The sequence below is a fragment of the Poecilia reticulata genome, linkage group LG11, assembly GCF_000633615.1.
Source record: "Poecilia reticulata strain Guanapo linkage group LG11, Guppy_female_1.0+MT, whole genome shotgun sequence".
NCBI lineage: Eukaryota > Metazoa > Chordata > Actinopteri > Cyprinodontiformes > Poeciliidae > Poecilia > Poecilia reticulata.
The window spans coordinates 12,265,567-12,283,810 of NC_024341.1; the positions used below are offsets into that span (position 1 = coordinate 12,265,567).

General features: G+C 40.1%; 1 protein-coding gene across 1 annotated transcript in view; it reads right to left on the bottom strand.

Moving 5' to 3' along the window:
• Positions 1-660: 660 nt before the first annotated feature.
• gabbr2 (gamma-aminobutyric acid (GABA) B receptor, 2) overlaps positions 661-18,244 on the bottom strand; it is a 187,795-nt gene continuing 170,211 nt past the window's right edge. The window contains exons 15-19 of the mRNA XM_008421807.2: positions 17,654-17,878; positions 16,360-16,542; positions 12,683-12,812; positions 8,650-8,767; positions 661-5,530 (exon numbers count right to left, since the gene is read on the bottom strand). Coding sequence (XP_008420029.1) covers positions 5,365-5,530; positions 8,650-8,767; positions 12,683-12,812; positions 16,360-16,542; positions 17,654-17,878 — 822 coding nt within the window. The 3' untranslated portion in view covers positions 661-5,364. The remainder of the gene's footprint in view (positions 5,531-8,649; positions 8,768-12,682; positions 12,813-16,359; positions 16,543-17,653; positions 17,879-18,244) is intronic.

Genomic DNA, 18,244 nt, shown 5'->3' on the forward strand with positions numbered 1-18,244 from the left:
ACTAAAGGGAATGTCAACAAAACAGTCTGACTCCGGTCGGCGAGGAGAGCCTTCAGCGACTGGGCCGGGGCGTGGCCGGACGATGGTCACCCTTCTCMGTTYGYGCACAGCATGTTCGTGGAGAACATGGTGCTAAATGACCTGCAGACGACCTGATTATCAGGTCGGTAGGTAGATAGGTCAGTCAAACTTTATTAACAAACCAGCGCTGTGACAACTATCCCAGTATGCACCGCGCGCTTCTTCTACGGGCGAAAATGAAGTCGGCGGTTGCTTACCGTAGTTGCTAGACCTGTTGTGGCTCAATATTGGTCCATATATAAGGCGCACCGGATTGTAAGGCGTACTGTTGGTTTTTGAGGAAATTGAAGGTTTTTAGGTGCGCCTTATAGTGCGGAAAATACTGTATAAAAAAAGTTATCTTGAGGGATGAATTTGCCATGCGGACCAGAACTAGGCCATACCACTTCATGCATCTAATTTCTTGTAATAAAAATATATTTCAACAGGCAAGTTTACACTATTCATGTGACCATTACCATCTTTATGTTTGCATGTTGATGATCACGCGCTCTTGTAATAATGTTGATTTAATAAACACAGCCTAAAAACGTCGTAGATTTCTAGACACAGCGCAGGAAGATCAAAAGAAACGCCGCGTTATTTTCAGTCACACTTTATTTAACGATGATGTGAAAAGTAAAGGCTGTCCATAACATTCAGACAACAAAAGAAGAATGTTTTTCCCAAATATCCCCAACACCCTGCCCTCCTCATCCCCCTAAATAACAACCAATGGCTCAAAAAGAAATGTTCAGGTGTTCCAAGTGTGATACTCATTTTATACAAGATTTTCATATCTAGACCTCATCTGTACATAACATAGTTACAGATACTGTAAATAAAAAGAAGACTTCAGATTTGTGAAATGTTTCCTATGTAAAAATGAGAATGTACGTAAAGATCTTTACATATACATATATATATATTTATATATAGTTCTCTATTCTTTCTGTAATAAGAAAACAAGTTATTGCCCCTCTTAAACATGTTGCATTTAACATAGGTTTTTGTTCACCATTGTAAAGTTTTTAATTGAACAGAATGCCATGTGGTACCACATATCAAAACTGACAAAACAGTAACAGCATGGACCTTTTGTGTCTCCACGTAATATATATATATATATATATATTTTTTTTTTGTTCTTGTTTTAGTGTAACATATCTTGATTTGTGTCGTTTTTCTCCAGAGAACCCGACAATGAAACATACAAAGATGTCCTCAGATACGTCACTTTGATCTTCAAACTGAGAAGGTAGAAAGACCTGTGGCAAATACAAACCATCAGCATGATGCTATTTATTACAGGTTATTTATGAGCCCTTGACCCACCGCAATTGCATTTGTAAAATTTATTCATTTATGAGAACAACTGAAATAAATCGGAATAAAAAAAAAGAAAAAAAAGTAGGGCACATAAAAAAAAACAACAACAAAAAAAAACACCACCTGATGATCTGCATTTGATATTTTTGGACTGATCAGATAAAATGATTTCGTAATCGTTTTAAATCACATGAGTAGATTATAGTAGGTTTGTTCGATAGCTGCTACCCTTCGTATTTTATTGCCCTCAGTGAACAGGTGCTAAATCAGTAGCATGTTAGATGAGATGATATTTAGTTAGTCCACTGAGCATCTTGGCTTTGACATGTGTGAACTGATCAAGAGGTAATAAAAAAAAATAAAAACAAACGAACGCTTGTAAGGAACAACAGTGGATTTAAAAAGTGTGAACACCCCTGTTGAAAACTCTGATTTTAGGGACATAAAAGATTATTTCATGATACTCTTCAAAAATAAAAATAAAATTCCACCTTTAATTTGGCATAAGTTCTGTACATTAACTTATTATATAATAACATTTCTGGGCAAATGGTAAAAATATATATAAAAGACGGACCTATATGTGACTCCAGTAGAGAAGTACTGGTTGAGTTATACGTGTGACAATCTCCTGTATTCCCCCAAAATGTCTGGATAAGTAAGATTACTAGTCAGAAGTATTTTCTCCTAAAAATACAAAAAAAAAACAAAAACAAAAAAAAAAACATCCAGGTCTGGATTAAATATTACAAAACCTGGAGGGACAATTTATTTATGTATGCATTTATTTTTTTTAAGAAATAAAACTAAACAAGAACTAAAAGGTGATTTGGCACAAAAACAGTACAGCGTGTCACCAAAACAACACCCACACTGAAACATAGTGGTGGCTGCATGATGCTCTGGGGGTTTCTTCTCTTCAGACTATTAAGCTGCGCTGTTTTTCAAGAACTCCAGTCCCATTCTGACCCAAGCATTTCAAATGTCTTCTGGGAAGCTGAAGATAAAGAAAGGTTGCAATTTCCCAACATCGCACTGAGTCCAATCATACATTTATATCAACAGTAGAGCGACTTCAATATAGATTTTTTTCACTTCTACCCACAAGGTAGAGAGAGTAAATGTGGTTACACCTAAATGCAGCATGTTTTATGATCTAAACACGTTATTGTGCTTGTTCCACCCATAACAGATTGGTACAAGTTATATGTCAGGTTAAAGGTGGTAAAGACCTTTGGTCTGTTTTAGATCAGAAATATGTGACTTTTGAACAGGGGTGTGGACCCTTTCATGATAAAAATCAAATTACAGGTGATATGATGATGAAACAACAGCGTAGCTTTGTCACAACAGTTGCAAAAAACAAAAACAAAACAAACAAAAAAAAAACAGAGGTAACTCTGTGAATTATACATTTTATTTCATGCCGTCTTGAGAAAGCCAAATACCAAATACTCCATACATGGACACCATCATCAGGGTATCAGCAAAGTTGTACACAATCACGTATAATGTAATATATAAAATGTGCGGTTGGTTTTTGTTTTTGCTTCTCCTGAAGGAAGATCCAACCCTCCGGTAACGTCTCCCACTCACATGTTCTGTGATTTGTGATTCTCTGGTTGGCAAAGGTGCAGGAGAAGTCATGACTCCTTTTTGAGGTCTGTGCTTGGGTTGTCCTCCCCCGCCCCCTCCTGCTCCTGTGCATCATAGCAGGGGCCTCGAAATGGGAGGAGCTCAAATCCCCCGATATGTCTGACGGCAGATCCTTGTCTCCCCCCCAAACTTCAGTTCTGAATCCTCCCAACTTTTTCTGAGAAGTGTTCGACTGTATTTGTGGAGAAATATCCTCCGGCTGGAGCGGAGCTTTTCGCCGTGTGCTCCCAAAGCTGTCCTCGGTCACGGACACATGGACTTTAGGTCAGTCTGTGACACATTGTTCGATTTACAGATGATGTGGCCGATGTACTTTGCTGGGTAAGCGCAGTTTCGACCCTTTCGTATGTAGTGTGGGTCTCGCAGGCTACAATATAAGACAACAGGCACGGCGCTCAAGAAACGCCTTAAAAAAATTAAAAACCAAGACACCAATGGTGAAACAATATGCTGAGAACGAACTTTGCCGCTCTGAGTTAAAAAAAAAAAGTATTTTTCCTGCAGAGTCCCCCCCCCTCCCCCCCACTTTTGCTTTTTCTCCTGCATTAGGAAAAAAAAAATTTTTAACGAAGAACAAGCGATACTCTTGATGACGGTCTTGGATGAAGCACAGCGGCACTGATATACATTACCGTAGCAACCGAGGTATGTTCACTGTTGCTAAGTATGGATTGATCTTTCATGATACTCTGTATTATCTGTGAGAGAAAGAGCCCTGTGTCTGTGCTAAATCACCGTGACCAGCAGTGGTGGCATCGCCGTCTTTGAAACCAGAGCCGCAGACAGGTTCGGGGCTTGTTACTCGAGACTTCGACACGTCGACCGTCATTGCTGCGCTGCTCGTGGAAATTCAGGTTAACCGTTTAGTCCGATCAAGCCGCGGAACTGGTAGACCTACATTTTTTCCATCCAACGTCACCTTTTTTCGCTTTTATCCCTCATCGCAAAGTTTTAATATCAAAGTCTTGTAATTTTGTGCTATTGCTGCACCCCGTCGCTCTAAACTGTGCTGGTAAGACATGAGAACAAGTTGAGATAGACGACTTAAAGGTCTATGAAAACCAGTCTGCAAGCTTCAGTGTGACCCCTCTCTCCCCGCCAGCCATGACTAAGCGCCAACGGCACCTGAATTCACCGGATGCTCTCGTTTTCTTTTGTTTTTTTACGTGCACATCTGTGTATTTGAATTTCTTGGCATGTTAAAAAAAAAGAAAGAAAAAGAAAGCTGTGAAACACTCCCTTGGTCTCTTTTTGCTCTATTTTCTCAGAGACCTGTGAAAAAGGCATAGCATTATTGTTTCTATAAAACATGCTGTCTGAAGACGGACTGATTAAATTGTAAAGCATGAAAGCCTTTACAAAGTCAGACAGGAGGTCTTTGACATAAACGAGTCTAGAAAAAATAGCAAAGTGGAACAAAAAAAAAAAAAAAAAGCAACGTGCATCTCACTCCGAGTTAAGAGGCAAGGGACCTGGGCAAATTTTGATGCATCTATGCTGTTCGTTAGCTAATATATTAACAGCTATGCTAACAGATCTATGCCTCTGTCATATATCTGACTTGTAGGATGTTATATTTCGTAAGCCGTCACCCTGCCTTTTGTTACAAGCACCACACTTAAATCCTACAAATTTGTCCATTCACAGCATTTACAAAGCTTACAGTACATTGGTGTCAAAAGCGATGATATTTACATTTCTGCACGACGTCGAGAAGCGGACAGGGGACGCTTCCTTTAACGCTCTCTTTTAGTCAGATCTCGAAAAATTCCCCTCGTTGCTCCCGAACTCGCATCCGGTCACCGAAGCAGTGAAATGTTAAAAGTCGGTGTGGCTCACATGTTGCTGCAAGCACATATAGTACATAAAAACAGATAAGAAACAGAAACAATCCCTTTTGAAGCAGATAAGGCTACACGTCAGATTAGGGCTGGTCCACCGCTGCTGCTGGGGTGTCACTGTGCTTGGATATGGGTGTGTATCTTTGTTGTAGATATCTGTGTCTGACTGTGCATATATGTGTGAGCAGACCTAAGCAGGGAGGAAGTAGTAGTAGTTTAAGCATCAACCGTCCTCCCTCACCCCCACACACACAGTTTTTTTTTTTGACTGACGGCATCAGTCCTCAAGAGACCCGAGTGCAGAGGTATGACGAGTAAAACTTTATCCCTCCCCTCTCTCTTTGTTCGACCCCATCTTCTTTTTCAGTCCAAGACGGAATAACGGACGTACGCTGACGATATCAGTCTGTTTGTCGTATAAAAAAAAGAACCATTTGTGTCTCCTCGACAAAGAGCGAAGTGGGGGAGTAGATGAGGCTCACAGCCCAGAGACCATTACCCTGTAGGAAGGGGGCATGTGTCTGTGCCTCGGACTGGAGCCCGGGCTTCCATTTGGACTGGTGCAACTGGCGTCAACCCCTCCTATGGAAGGTAAGTATGCGTGGTGGAGGATAGGCAACTGCAACGACAGTCGACGCTGTATGCTGCAAAGAAGGCGAGAGGGATAGTGTCAGAAAATATATCACAGTGACTAGTAACATGCAGTATACATGTTAAACATCATTTTACGTGTGCACTTTGTCTGTGCCTGTACCATTAATCTGAATTACTAGATTATTTTTTTAAGCTTTTAGCTGCCTTAAGACCTGCATACTCAATTTTAGTATATTCTGATTTATGTTTTTTTCTTTTTTTTTTTGGTAAATGTAAGGTAAATATATATTCTCACAGAAACCAAGCAAATCTTTTATGTAGACTCAACATATGTCAAATAAAGCAGGAAATGGCAAAAAATATTTATCATATCTTTTCCTGATCTTCCAATTTTGTATTATCTTTACATTTTGCGACCAGCTTTTGAAAATGGGCAGATGGGGCGGGCAATAAGTGACGAATACTTATACTGCTGCCAGATGTATAATGACGGGATCGCCTAGTTGAGCAGGTACCGTTGCCTTGGTCAGTGGTGCTGCTTTGATTTGCGCTTGTAAAGTCTAATTGATCTTGACATCCGTTTGGATCATTTAGGTTTTGGTTCATCAAGCTTCATGGGCTGCTTTCACATATTTGGCCCCTCACACGATTGCTGAGCGTAGATTTGATATTGCATCACTGATTTTAAAAGAGCAACACAAGGTGGGTGCACCTGTGTTCATAAGAATACTTTACACTCTCCCTTAGTAATTATGTCAACCAAGACAATTAATCATCAAACAAATTAATTTTGAAATTAGAACTAGATCTCTTGCTGTTTGTAACTGCACTCTGAATTGGCTTCTATCTCATATGAAACACTGAAAAACTCAGCAAGGATTATTAAATTGTCTATTTAATTTGAGTTTATGCCGAAACGACAACCGATTAGCTGCATCGCGTCACGAAAGCAAAAAGAAAAGCGATTAGATGTCTGGAAAGCCACTGTAAGAAACATTTATTAAAACCAAACTCCTACAGCTTGTTTAGTAACTTTTTAAGATGTCAAAAACCGCATTTTTCTCGGTAAACATGTCAGCCACATGTCGTGTCATTGAAATGCAAATATCCCGAAAAATTACACATTTCAAACTCCCCAAAGTGTTTGGAAAAGCAAGCCTTAATGTTTGTCAAGATTCTTAAAAATTGAAACATTGCGGTTTTACAATAAAGGCTGGACGAGACATGACAAGCAGATGTCTACAATTTACTCCTCCCTGTTCAAAAAACACCTTTTCAGGTAAGACTTTCCATACTAACTATAGGTGACATTTCAGATGATGGGGATTCACTAAATAATCTAAAAAAAAACAACAACAAAAAAAAAACAACATGTGACTATGCCAACTATCTGAAATTACTTTAAAGAATGGTCTAAAATTACCTGTAACAATCGGATTGTAGAATTCAAAATACCTGTAATAATGACATTATAAATCACAATATGTTAAATATAGTTAATATTTGTAATAGTGGGTAAATAGAGTTGTTACCCCAATAAAGAAGGATAACAAAAGCTATGTAACAGGTCTTGGGAAGTGTGAGGTTTTAAACATTGGTCAATTGTTAACTGGACAAACCGCCTTCTGATTTTGTATTTTATTTCTACAGAAATGAAAATTAAATATGCGCTTTGATGATCCTGTAAAATTTTATGATGCCCAATTCTCCTGCAATATTACAGTTAAGAGTGTATTATATATTTGGTCCTAGCTGCTACGTCAAACAATGAAAAATCTGAATGAGATCAGACCGGCGTAGCCTGAGTAAGTGAGTTAGATTACTACAGGTTCTCACTACTCCTCTGTTTGTTTACCGCAGAGCAGCGAGCAGCCATTTTCCCCAGCTTTACTTCCATTCTTACTAAGCCCATAAGACCCCATTCCTCCAGCTTTCGGGATCATCTGACTAAAAGAACATTTCATGCTTCAACCCAGTGTGACACTTCGCCACCCCACCTCACCAGAATCTCTTCCAGTCGTTGGCAAAGATATTATATAACCAAAGACTTGTTATGTAAAGTAAAAAAAATTAGCAGAGGGGGGGGTAATGAAATTCAAGCTAGTTCAGCAGAAGACCTAGAAAAATGTCACAATTAGTGGAAATTTAAAGTCACTAATTTGTAGAGCTATGCCTGATCATGACCGATTTTTGTAATTGTGCTTAGTCATAAACATCTTTAAAGATGGTGCGTTAAATTCTTTGTGATTTTCTTTTTTTTTTTTTTTTTTGCATTTATTATGTCACAAAGTATTCGGTCTGTGCTAGATTGTCTATTTATAACTCTTTTCAAACTTCTGTGTATTTGTCTTCTCTTCCTCTTCACCTTCTCTCTTGCTACCTCTTCATCTCTCTTCCCTCGGTGTGATCAAACATTTATGTGGCATGGGAATAGCTCCGAGTGTTCCTTTACTTCTGTTCTCCTCCCTGTCTATTTTCAGAGCTGCTTCCAATGCAAACTGTAAATCAGTTGTTATATAAGCCCGTGCGAGTCTCTGCCTCCTCTCGTCTGTCTAAACAGCTTTCTTCTTTAAGTTTGTCTTCTCCCTCTTCTGGGCTCCTCTTAATTTTATGCCCTTTTTTTTTTGTCTGCCCGTCTTCTTTCTCGCCATCAATCTGGCGTTCTTCTCGTGTTCTTGTTAAAACCTGCGTGGGAGGCAGAATTCTCAATGATGCATGAAATGCTGTACCCTCCTCACTGATGAAGTCGTCATGCCTCGGCTTTGCTGCCTTATGAATTATAGGTGAACACTGATGTGCGCTGGTTTCACGAGCGTCTTAAATGTCCGAGACATCAGCTGTTTTCAAGTTGGGGCAACAAAATCAATCATGTGCACGTCTCGGGGAAGGGGGAGAGGAGGGGGGGTTTCATATGAGAGTTATGGTGTGTTTTGCGCACTAGGAGAGCACACATGTTCACATGTCTTTTAATGGAAGTGGGAGGGAAAAGCGCAGGGCTGGTCCGTGTGTTCAATGGGCTCGGGTTGCCAGAGCAACTGCCTGAGAGTTTCTAGTGGTTGCGCTACATGTGATGTGTCATCTGCTGAGAGAGCTCGCTACACAGTGGGAAGGAAGGGGAGGCAGGGGAGGAGCACAGGCATGGATGTGCTATGGAAGTATGAGATCTCACTGTTCAGGTGAGTTGATATCCTCCAGGGGACCTCTGCTTATTCTGGAAGGATCCATGGAGCCCCACTGCGCCTGCGGTTTTTGCTCCAGGTGGTTTTTCAGTATCGATTTCTCTCCATCTGCATTGAAACATGTGTAGACATTTTGGGAGAAATTGTTAATCTGTCAAATGGGACGCATCTCAGTCTTTATATGCACTGCCATGACGCTAAGCATGCCTCTGATTTTTATAATGGAAATCCTTTTTGTTTGACATCGTCCACTGTGACCCCCGTACACTTTTTCCCATAATGTTGCGTTTTCTTTTATATCGCTGCATGTTGTTATTGCACTTCTTGCTAATGTGGAGTATTTCTCACATATACTTTTAGACTTCCAGAGTTTTTGAAGTGAGCCTTCAACATTTTATGCATCGTAATCGCAGGCAAAGTTCAGCGTCAAAACCCCAAATTTCTAATCGTCAACACCAAGCTAGAACTGGAGTGCTCCTTTTTGCCCCCACACATATCGCCCCAGATTCCTTTTCAGAACTTGTTGACCTGATTCACTTATGTCAGCACCCTCCTCCCCCCATTGGTCATCTGGGCTTACTGAACTGTTTTAGAGCAGTTTATGAAAAGATATAACCTTGAAAATGTAAGTTGTGGGGGAAAAAGTGCTGACCTGTATATTTCCACATTTCTGTGTGATTTAAAAAAATTTTTTTTAGATGCAACAAATGTTTGCCTACAAATAATATGACATTCATGGCCATGATGAGTTTATATAGACATCTTAGTGCAACAGCAACCTGCACATAGAAACTATTACATTTAAACATAATTATACAGTTAAGGTCTATTTCAGCCTGTAAAAGGCTTCAAACCTGCCACAGACTGTTTTGATTGTTCTATGAGTCATGATGGGCTCCTAGCATACCTCACAGACAGACAGAACATAAAGAATCTTATAAAACAGTGTTCAAATTAATTTTATACAGGTAAGCAGTTTAGTTATTTTTCCAAATATCTCATCAAAAGTAGTTTTAAAGCTGCAGGACTCCTATAACCAGCATCGCAGTGCTGACAGTTTTACATTATGACAAGAATAAAATGTACCTTTCAAGCAGATTGTTGTGCCTAAACAATATGCTAAAGGTTTTAAAATAACATGCCATAATTTACATTTGTTGCATTTGTAGCTTCTGTGTCTTTTGTCTGGGACTTGACCACTAATATCTTTGCAAGTTTCATGGATTTTGCATGCCAAAAATAAGCTACTTTGTCAACTTTCATATGCACTTAGATTTTAAAAGTAGCCAAATCCTTAATCATGGTGATGATTTAAAGATTTCCAAACAATTAACTAGGCTGTTATTCAGACCACCTCACCTAGACCAAACCAGCTCTATCGTTTGCTTGAATGTGTTCAATAAGGCAGTCAGATGGAAGCAGGGAAGTGTAGCTTTGCCTCTAACCTTCTGCGAATGAGTGTAATGAATGTTGACGCGGCATCCTTCTCTTAAATTCAATCACTGGTCCCCAATATATTTAGAGCAGATCTATTATGAATCCTGAAGACAACAGCTTGGAGGCAGCGACGATGCAGAAGCCAACCAAGGCAGGGGAAAAGCCGCTATGCTGGAGATCTTTTTAAAAAGAGCTACATGAACTGGGATTATGCATCCAGATTGTGTGTCAGAGTGACTGTGAGCAGCACCTCACATTCAGCTTTCCTCTGCATCTCATTATGGCCTCGTTTCTTACAAGATCACGATCGAGACTTGCGAGCGTCTCTGCTTTAAAGGAAATCGTGGAAAAGTCAATTTTGGCTAAAAATTGAGCCGAGCTTATGTAGAACGGGTTCAAAGTGTGTTTACGCCGCATGTTGGTAATTACATACAACTCATTAAAATTACCGCTTTGTAATTTACAATAAGGGTTGCCAATATTGTGGCGGCAATTAAATCTATTTTCCCCACTAAGTTTTTCCTTAATAAAAAAAGTATTCAGACGATTTTTTTTCTCCCAGTACAAACATAAAAAAAAACACATTTATCATAACTTTGTTCAGAGATGCTTAGAATCTTTACCATTTGTGCTTTTTAAAGTAAAAAACATTTTTAAATGAATATGTATGCAGAAATAAATAAATAAATAAACAAATCCATCAGTGCATCAAAACAGGCTTCTTGTGAAAATTCTGACATTAGATAGAACCATCCATCTTAATGGGCACATGCAATTACAACACAAATAATAATTTGTGGAATTATGTTTGAATGCTTGTGTTAATCATAATTGTTAGACAAAATAAATCAGATTATGCAACGGTGCCATTGCAGAATATCTCGTTTCAATAATAAACCAAAGAGAGAAAAAAAACTCACCTAATAGCAAACCAAATTTAGCTGCAGTGTTTTGGTAGTTGTGTATTATTATTTTTTTTTTTTTAATTTTTTATGCAAAACAAACTGGAGGTCAAAATTGTCCCAGATGGTAGCTCGTGCATTAATTACCTACTAATTAGGACAACCCTGGTGCGTCTTTCCCACCCTGTGTGCACGAGAAACATTGCTTCACCGCCACAGCGCGACGCCACAAACAGACTTCATTCAAATCCAATATTTTCTCAGCTCATAAACAATGAAGAAACGAATAACAACCATGTCATGTGACACATAGGGATCAGCTTTGTTAACGTGTGAAGGCGCCGCCTTCGCAGATGCAGAATCTCACAGAATTTCAACACTCTCAGCTCCCCCGTCCACAGAGCGAGCACAGCTGTCTCGCTCTTTGCCTCACCCAACTCAGACAGATTCATTAAATGCCCCCGAGAGCAACTTTGCGCTGGTGTGCGCATCAGGCAGGCAGAATCTGGCTGTGCTACATCGCCATCTCCATCATTCTGCGTCTGTTAAATCGGTGCCTAATGCAAGGCGAAGCTGCTGAACCGATGATTCACTGGTTCAATTTAAGGCAGCAGATTTTATAATGTCTAAGATACAGCTATTTAAACAACCTGTGCAGTGGAGAAGAAGAAGAAGGAGACATAAAAAAAAGACTGATTCAACAAGTACTGATTGGTGTCTTAAACCGCGCCCTAACCTCTTCTGTTTTCCTAACCTGTATTTCTCTGTTTGCTGGAATTTTGTCAGCCAAAAACAGTCACCCACTTTTGTTTGTATCACAGATAAAGATGTGTTCATCTTTTATTGTCGGAACATAGTCTGACGGGAAGAAATTAAATTGAAGACGCAGTTTCGTACCGTCACAGCTGTCGTGCTTGTCAGGTTGTGAGAGCGCCTAACAAGGTGATTCCAGACAGTTGCCCCCATTTGTCCTTTACCTGTCATGGAGGAACCATTTTGACTGACTGCATAGGCAGTCAAAATTGCCAAAGACTAAAATTGCCAATAGTCTTTGGCAATTTTAGTCATTTGCCAAAGACTAAAATAAAAACAGGTAAATACCTCCTTACCATTATAAACTCTAAACCCAAATTACTTCTGAAAACATTTTAATAGTAGCGGCATTGCTCCACTTTTTTTTCCAGGGCACCTTAGATCGAATGAACTTAAAACAAGGGCAGAGAATTAAGGAGACTACAGAGAGGACAGCTGTTGGTGTGTGAAGAGAAAACCACTGTCAGCAAAACTGAACAGTTTTACCCTGAGGAAAACCCACTTTTTAAAACAAAACTGAAATGAACAAAAAAACTTTGAGTGGACTGGCTGCCCATGGAGGTTACGCAGCTGAGCTACTGGGGCAACCAGATCATTTCTCACCCCTGCCTAAACTAGTTCCTAAAAATACAATTTTGAACTGCATCTCATCTCAGTTTGATTAGAAATTTCATAACTATCAAATGACCAAGAACAAATTTTTTAAAAACTATATTTTCAAGCTTTAATCCGTTTATAAACGCGTGTTTCTGAAGTACAACTTTTCAACAGCGAAGTAAGGCATTTAAAAGTACATTTTCAGAACTAGATTAAAGATTCACTTCAGAAAAAAAAACAACACATAAAATGAAACACATAGTGGGCTTCTCACCTTTGCCGTCTGTAAAGTTGCGTATGCTGAGGATGTTGTTGGCGTCTGGGTAATGGTTCTGTTTAATGTAAGGAGTTTTCTCTGGGGTGTCCTGCAGCTGCATGGTCACTTCCTCCAGCTCCTTATCCAACTTTTCACACAGAAAAGACATTTATACAGCATTAGGTCCTGCTGTACCTTGTTGTTATATGGATGAACACACACACACACACACACACACACACACACACTTGTAGGGACAAAAAAAAAAAACATTCACAGACAATGTAGCTCGAGTAGGCAATGTTATATGAGTGAAAGTGCTGCAGTTGCTACTCTGTGATTTCAGGCAGAATTTTAAAACCCACTCATGGCCTGCAGCCAGAGTTCTTTCTTTCCCCCCCATCCCTGTCCCATCTGATTAGAGATGCTGTCCCTGTGACCCGGACCCCGGCCTCACCTGCTCACCCTAATCGACCTGGCTATCTGTACTGCCCTCCAGTCTCAACTCACTGCTGCGTTGCAAAAGTTGCATCAGCCAGCTCAGTTCTTGCTCATAGGTGTTGTAGGGCTTTGCGAAGTTAATCATACATCTATGGATTTTTCTTTTTTTGTTACATTTTGTGATACTACAAAATGTAGTAGTATGTCATGTATGTACAGTTAGAGCCAGAAATATTTGGACAGTGACACAAGTTTTGTTATTTTAGCTGTTTACAAAAACATGTTCAGAAATACAATTATATATATAATATGGGCTGAAAGTGCACGCTCCCAGCTGCAGTATGAGAGTTTCCACATCCAAATCGGAGAAAGGGTTTAGGAATTATAGCTCTGTAATGCATAGCCTCCTCTTTTTCAAGGGACCAAAAGTAATTGAACAATGGACTCTAAGGGCTGCAATTAACTCAGAAGGCGTCTCCCTCGTTAACCTGTAATCAATTAAGTAGTTTAAAGGTCTGGGGTTGATTCCAGGTGTGTGGTTTTGCATTTGGAAGCTGTTGCTGTGACCAGACAACATGCGGTCAAAGGAACTCTCAATTGAGATGAAGCAGAACATCCTGAGGCTGAAAAAAAGAAAAAAATCCATCAGAGAGATAGCAGACATGCTTGGAGTAGCAAAATCAACAGTCGGGTACATTCTGAGAAAAAAGGAATTCACTGGTGAGCTTGGGAACTCAAAAAGACCTGGGCGTCCACGGAAGACAACGGTGGTGGATGATCGCCGCATACTTTCTTTGGTGAAGAAGAACCCGTTCACAACATCAACTGAAGTCCAGAACACTCTCAGGGAAGTAGGTGTATCTGTCTCTAAGTCAACAGTAAAGAGAAGACTCCATGAAAGTAAATACAAAGGGTTCACATCTAGATGCAAACCATTCATCAATTCCAAAAATAGACAGGCCAGAGTTAAATTTGCCGAAAAACACCTCAAGAAGCCAGACCAGTTCTGGAAAAGTATTCTATGGACAGATGAGACAAAGATCAACCTGTACCAGAATGATGGGAAGAAAAAAGTTTGGAGAAGAAAGGGAACGGCACATGATCCAAGGCACACCACATCCTCTGTAAAACATGGTGGAGGCAACGTGATGGCATGGGCATGCATGGCTTTCAATGGCACTGGGTCACTTGTGTTTATTGATGACATAACAGCAGACAAGAGTAGCCGGATGAATTCTGAAGTGTACCGGGATATACTTTCAGCCCAGATTCAGCCAAATGCTGCAAAGTTGATCGGACGGCGCTTCACAGTACAGATGGACAATGACCCCAAGCATACAGCCAAAGCTACCCAGGAGTTCATGAGTGCAAAAAAGTGGAACATTCTGCAATGGCCAAGTCAATCACCAGATCTTAACCCAATTGAGCATGMATTTCACTTGCTCAAATCMAGACTTCAGACGGAAAGACCCACAAACAAGCAAGACCTGAAGGCTGCGGCTGTAAAGGCCTGGCARRGCATTAARAAGGAGGAAACCCAGCGTTTGGTGATGTCCATGGGTTCCAGACTTAAGGCAGTGATTGCCTCCAAAGGATTCGCAACAAAATATTGAAAAAAAWTTTTTTTTGTTTGGGTTATGTTTATTTGTCCAATTACTTTTGAGCTCCTAAAATGTGGAGTGTTTGTAAAGAAATGTATACAATTCCTACATTTTCTATCAGATATTTTTGTTCAACCCTTTAAATTAAACGTTACAATCTGCACTTGAATTCTGTTGTAGAGGTTTCATTTCAAATCTAATGCGGTGGCATGCAGAGCCCAACTTGCGAAAATTGTGTCACTGTCCAAATATTTCTGGCTCTAACTGTATGTTATACGGATTTTATGAAACAGAGCTCCCCTTTTAAGTTTAAACGGGGAGGAAACTTAATAAAGTTGCCAACATTTATTTACAAATAGAGGTCTGAAAACTGTGGTCTGCAAAGATATTCACCCCCTTTTACTCTAATACACCTAAGCCATTTCATTCAAAAGTCCCCCAACTAATTGTCACCTGTGTGTAATTACACCGAAATATAAATACAGCTGCAGAAAACATTAGCAGCATTATGAAAACAGGTGAACACAGCAGACAAGTCGTGGATAAAGTAACTCTGGAGGAGCTGCAGACATTGTGCGCTCCAAAAATATGGACTTTATGGAACAGAGGAACAAAAGCATTGCTGAACGAAAGCCAGAATAATAACTCGCTGTTGCAGTCTGCAACCAGTGAGGCTGTAAACGCAGCAATGTGAGAGAAGGTGTTTTGGCACAGATGAGACCAAAACTGTATTTGATCCATTTCAACTGAAATTGTATTTATTTATTTTTTTTCCCCAGTCTCAAAAGGTGTATATGCACACCACACTTTTCAGATGTTCATTTGGAAAGCATTCTGAGAACAAGGTGTCCAGTTGGACTACCACATAAAATCCATTTAAGACACGTCGAGTTGGTGTTAATGTAAAAATATGTGAAAGAATTAATATTCCACCCGCCTCTAGGCACAAAACCAACTCCGTGCAACAGATTCCTGGTGCTTCTCCGTCTACCACAGATCGTGCTCTCTGCTCGGAGCTCTCACCTCCTGTTTCAGCTCCTGCGCTCTCACTCTAAATTACCCTGTCTGTCAGTAAACTCTGACATCTGAGCCGACTTGCCTGAAGGTTCTGCGTTTTTGGACCGGCGCTGAGTCCATAATAAAGACTGCAGCTCCCGGTAGCTCAAGCCGTTGTAAACATCCGTGTCTTAGATTGTGTCGTTATTTCAAATCGAACATAAAAAAAGGGGGAAGGAGCTGAAATTCACCCCTAAATTACTGAAAGAACATATATCCTCATGTTATATAAAATGAGGGCGCATAGAAAATTGTGACCATCTCTTGACCAGTGACCGGAGCAGGTATTAACAATTATCCATCTAAGAGGTAACAAAGTGGATTAAAAAAAAATATCTGAAAATTAACTAAATGTGGGAGAGCTATTATGTTTCAGATTTACTGGAGATAAATGCTTGGCTGTTTCTTTCTTATCTTTTCAAACTTCAAGCGAAATGATTGTACCTGTAATTGCATTACCTTTAAGATGTCTTTCTTTTTTCTTTTTTTTCCATTAGGGCATTAAAAGCCTCTCCAACTATGCCCACTGATATGTCTCATACCTTTTATTATTTGTTAAGAGGAGCTTTAAACAGGAAGCCATTTTTTTGCTCAGACCTCAGTTATCCTCATGCGGAGGCGGTGGTTGTCGGTTTGCAGCCCGTCCAGTCGGGAGGTGTTGGTCTGGTTCACGCTGGTGACCGAGGTGGAGGTCTTGGAATCTTCCTTCTTCTGATTTTGGGTGAACTTTAACCGCCGGTTCTGCGTGGCTGCGTCTGGGTTTGTTCTCATGGTGATCAGCTGTCGGAAGGGTCATGGGATGTTAGTCACTGTTGTACTCAGGCTGACGTTACACAACACGACTGTTTACGGAGTATTTTAGGAGCCAGGAATATGGGAAGTGAGTTACGGAATTTGGAGATAAGCAGTCATTGACCGGTCAGTGGCGTCAAAGTACCTCCCTCCCTCTTCTAATGGTACTCATGGTACGACACTCACATGGTAGCGTCAAAGTAGATTTTATAAGAAGCCAGAGAATGCTCTGGAACTAAGTTTTCTTTATCTGTGTGAAGCAGAGTCAATCTGTGCCTCTCCCCTCCCCCGATTGTGCAACAATGCCCATGACTGTCATCTCCACACATTTTTTCTTGCTTACGAGAAACACAATGTTGGCTGCTCGAGAAGTCGCTGCTTGGAAAAAGTCCTACTCATCACTTTAAGATAAGGCCCTTATGAAATTGCAGTTGGGAAAATAAGAGCGGCATTAATGTGAGGCAGCAGACAGCCAGCTGGCTACTCAAGCAGCTTCCCTGAATAAGCCAGTGAATGCCAGCTTCTAATACACCTACTTTTTACTCTATAAAGAGGAGAATGATGAAGTGTGATGATATTTTACACAAAAACGATTTCTGTGAAACCCACTGCTGCTAAATTCAGCGAATGTTAAAATGCATAAACATCTTTGAAAGTGGTCTGCCGTTTGAGACGTCCTGTAATAATAAATAGTTTCACATTTTTAGCAGCTGTAGGAATAATAGTTACCATTTATTAAAACAAATTAGATGTTGGAAATGTTGTTTTATTTTTGTTTGCCATATTTTTTACTCAAAATTCTACTACCGTGATAAATATTCTTGCCCAGTAAAGGCATTGCTGCAAAGTTCACGAAACAACCACAAGCGACTGACCCTTTGCTGCAATGCAATCTGCTGGTTTTCTTAGACAGAATAAAAAAAAAAACAATCTGAATAATTATGTGAGCTTGATAACCAGGCTCAATTTCAAATGTAGGTTAACTGACTTGAAATCTCTTTTTGATTAGATAGAATTGATTAAAAATAAAAATGAAATGAACCGAATAATCTCATAGCCCATGCCTATTGATAATTCTCGGTTTTGTTTAAAAACCAACCTTAGGAACAAAGACAAGACAGAGGGTGATAGTGCTACAAAAGATGATGACGAGAGCTACGATGCAGAACTGGACATTGGGCTGATCCCTGGTCAGAAACGACACGGCCGCGCCGATGATGCACATGATGCCAACGTTGTACACGCTCATTCCGATGTACTTGCTGTCGTTGAGGGCAGGGATGCTCACGTTCCTGGTCTCCCACGCCAGAAAGCAGCCAAACAGCTGTAAAGAAAAAGGAAAAAGAAAAAATGACAAATTGCAGTTTAAACGGATGACTGAAGACGGCCAAAACCCAGAAAAGAGGAATCAAAAACTAACTTTGTTGAATGAGATGTCTCAGAAGACAAGAGCAGAGATAGTTGTGAGTGCAAAGTCTTTGTTTGGAGGGACAGGGGAGCTGCAGCAGAGGATTGCTACACAAATTACAATGCGCTTCCATTGATGCATGTTGGTGTAATCAGACTGGTGGCCATTTAGAAATGGTCATCAGAACCTCAATACATAAACACCCATCATCTGTTCATCAACCATTGTGTCCCTCCTTCCATCCTGTTGTTTTGAAGGGCATGTTTTACTCCTGAAACTCCT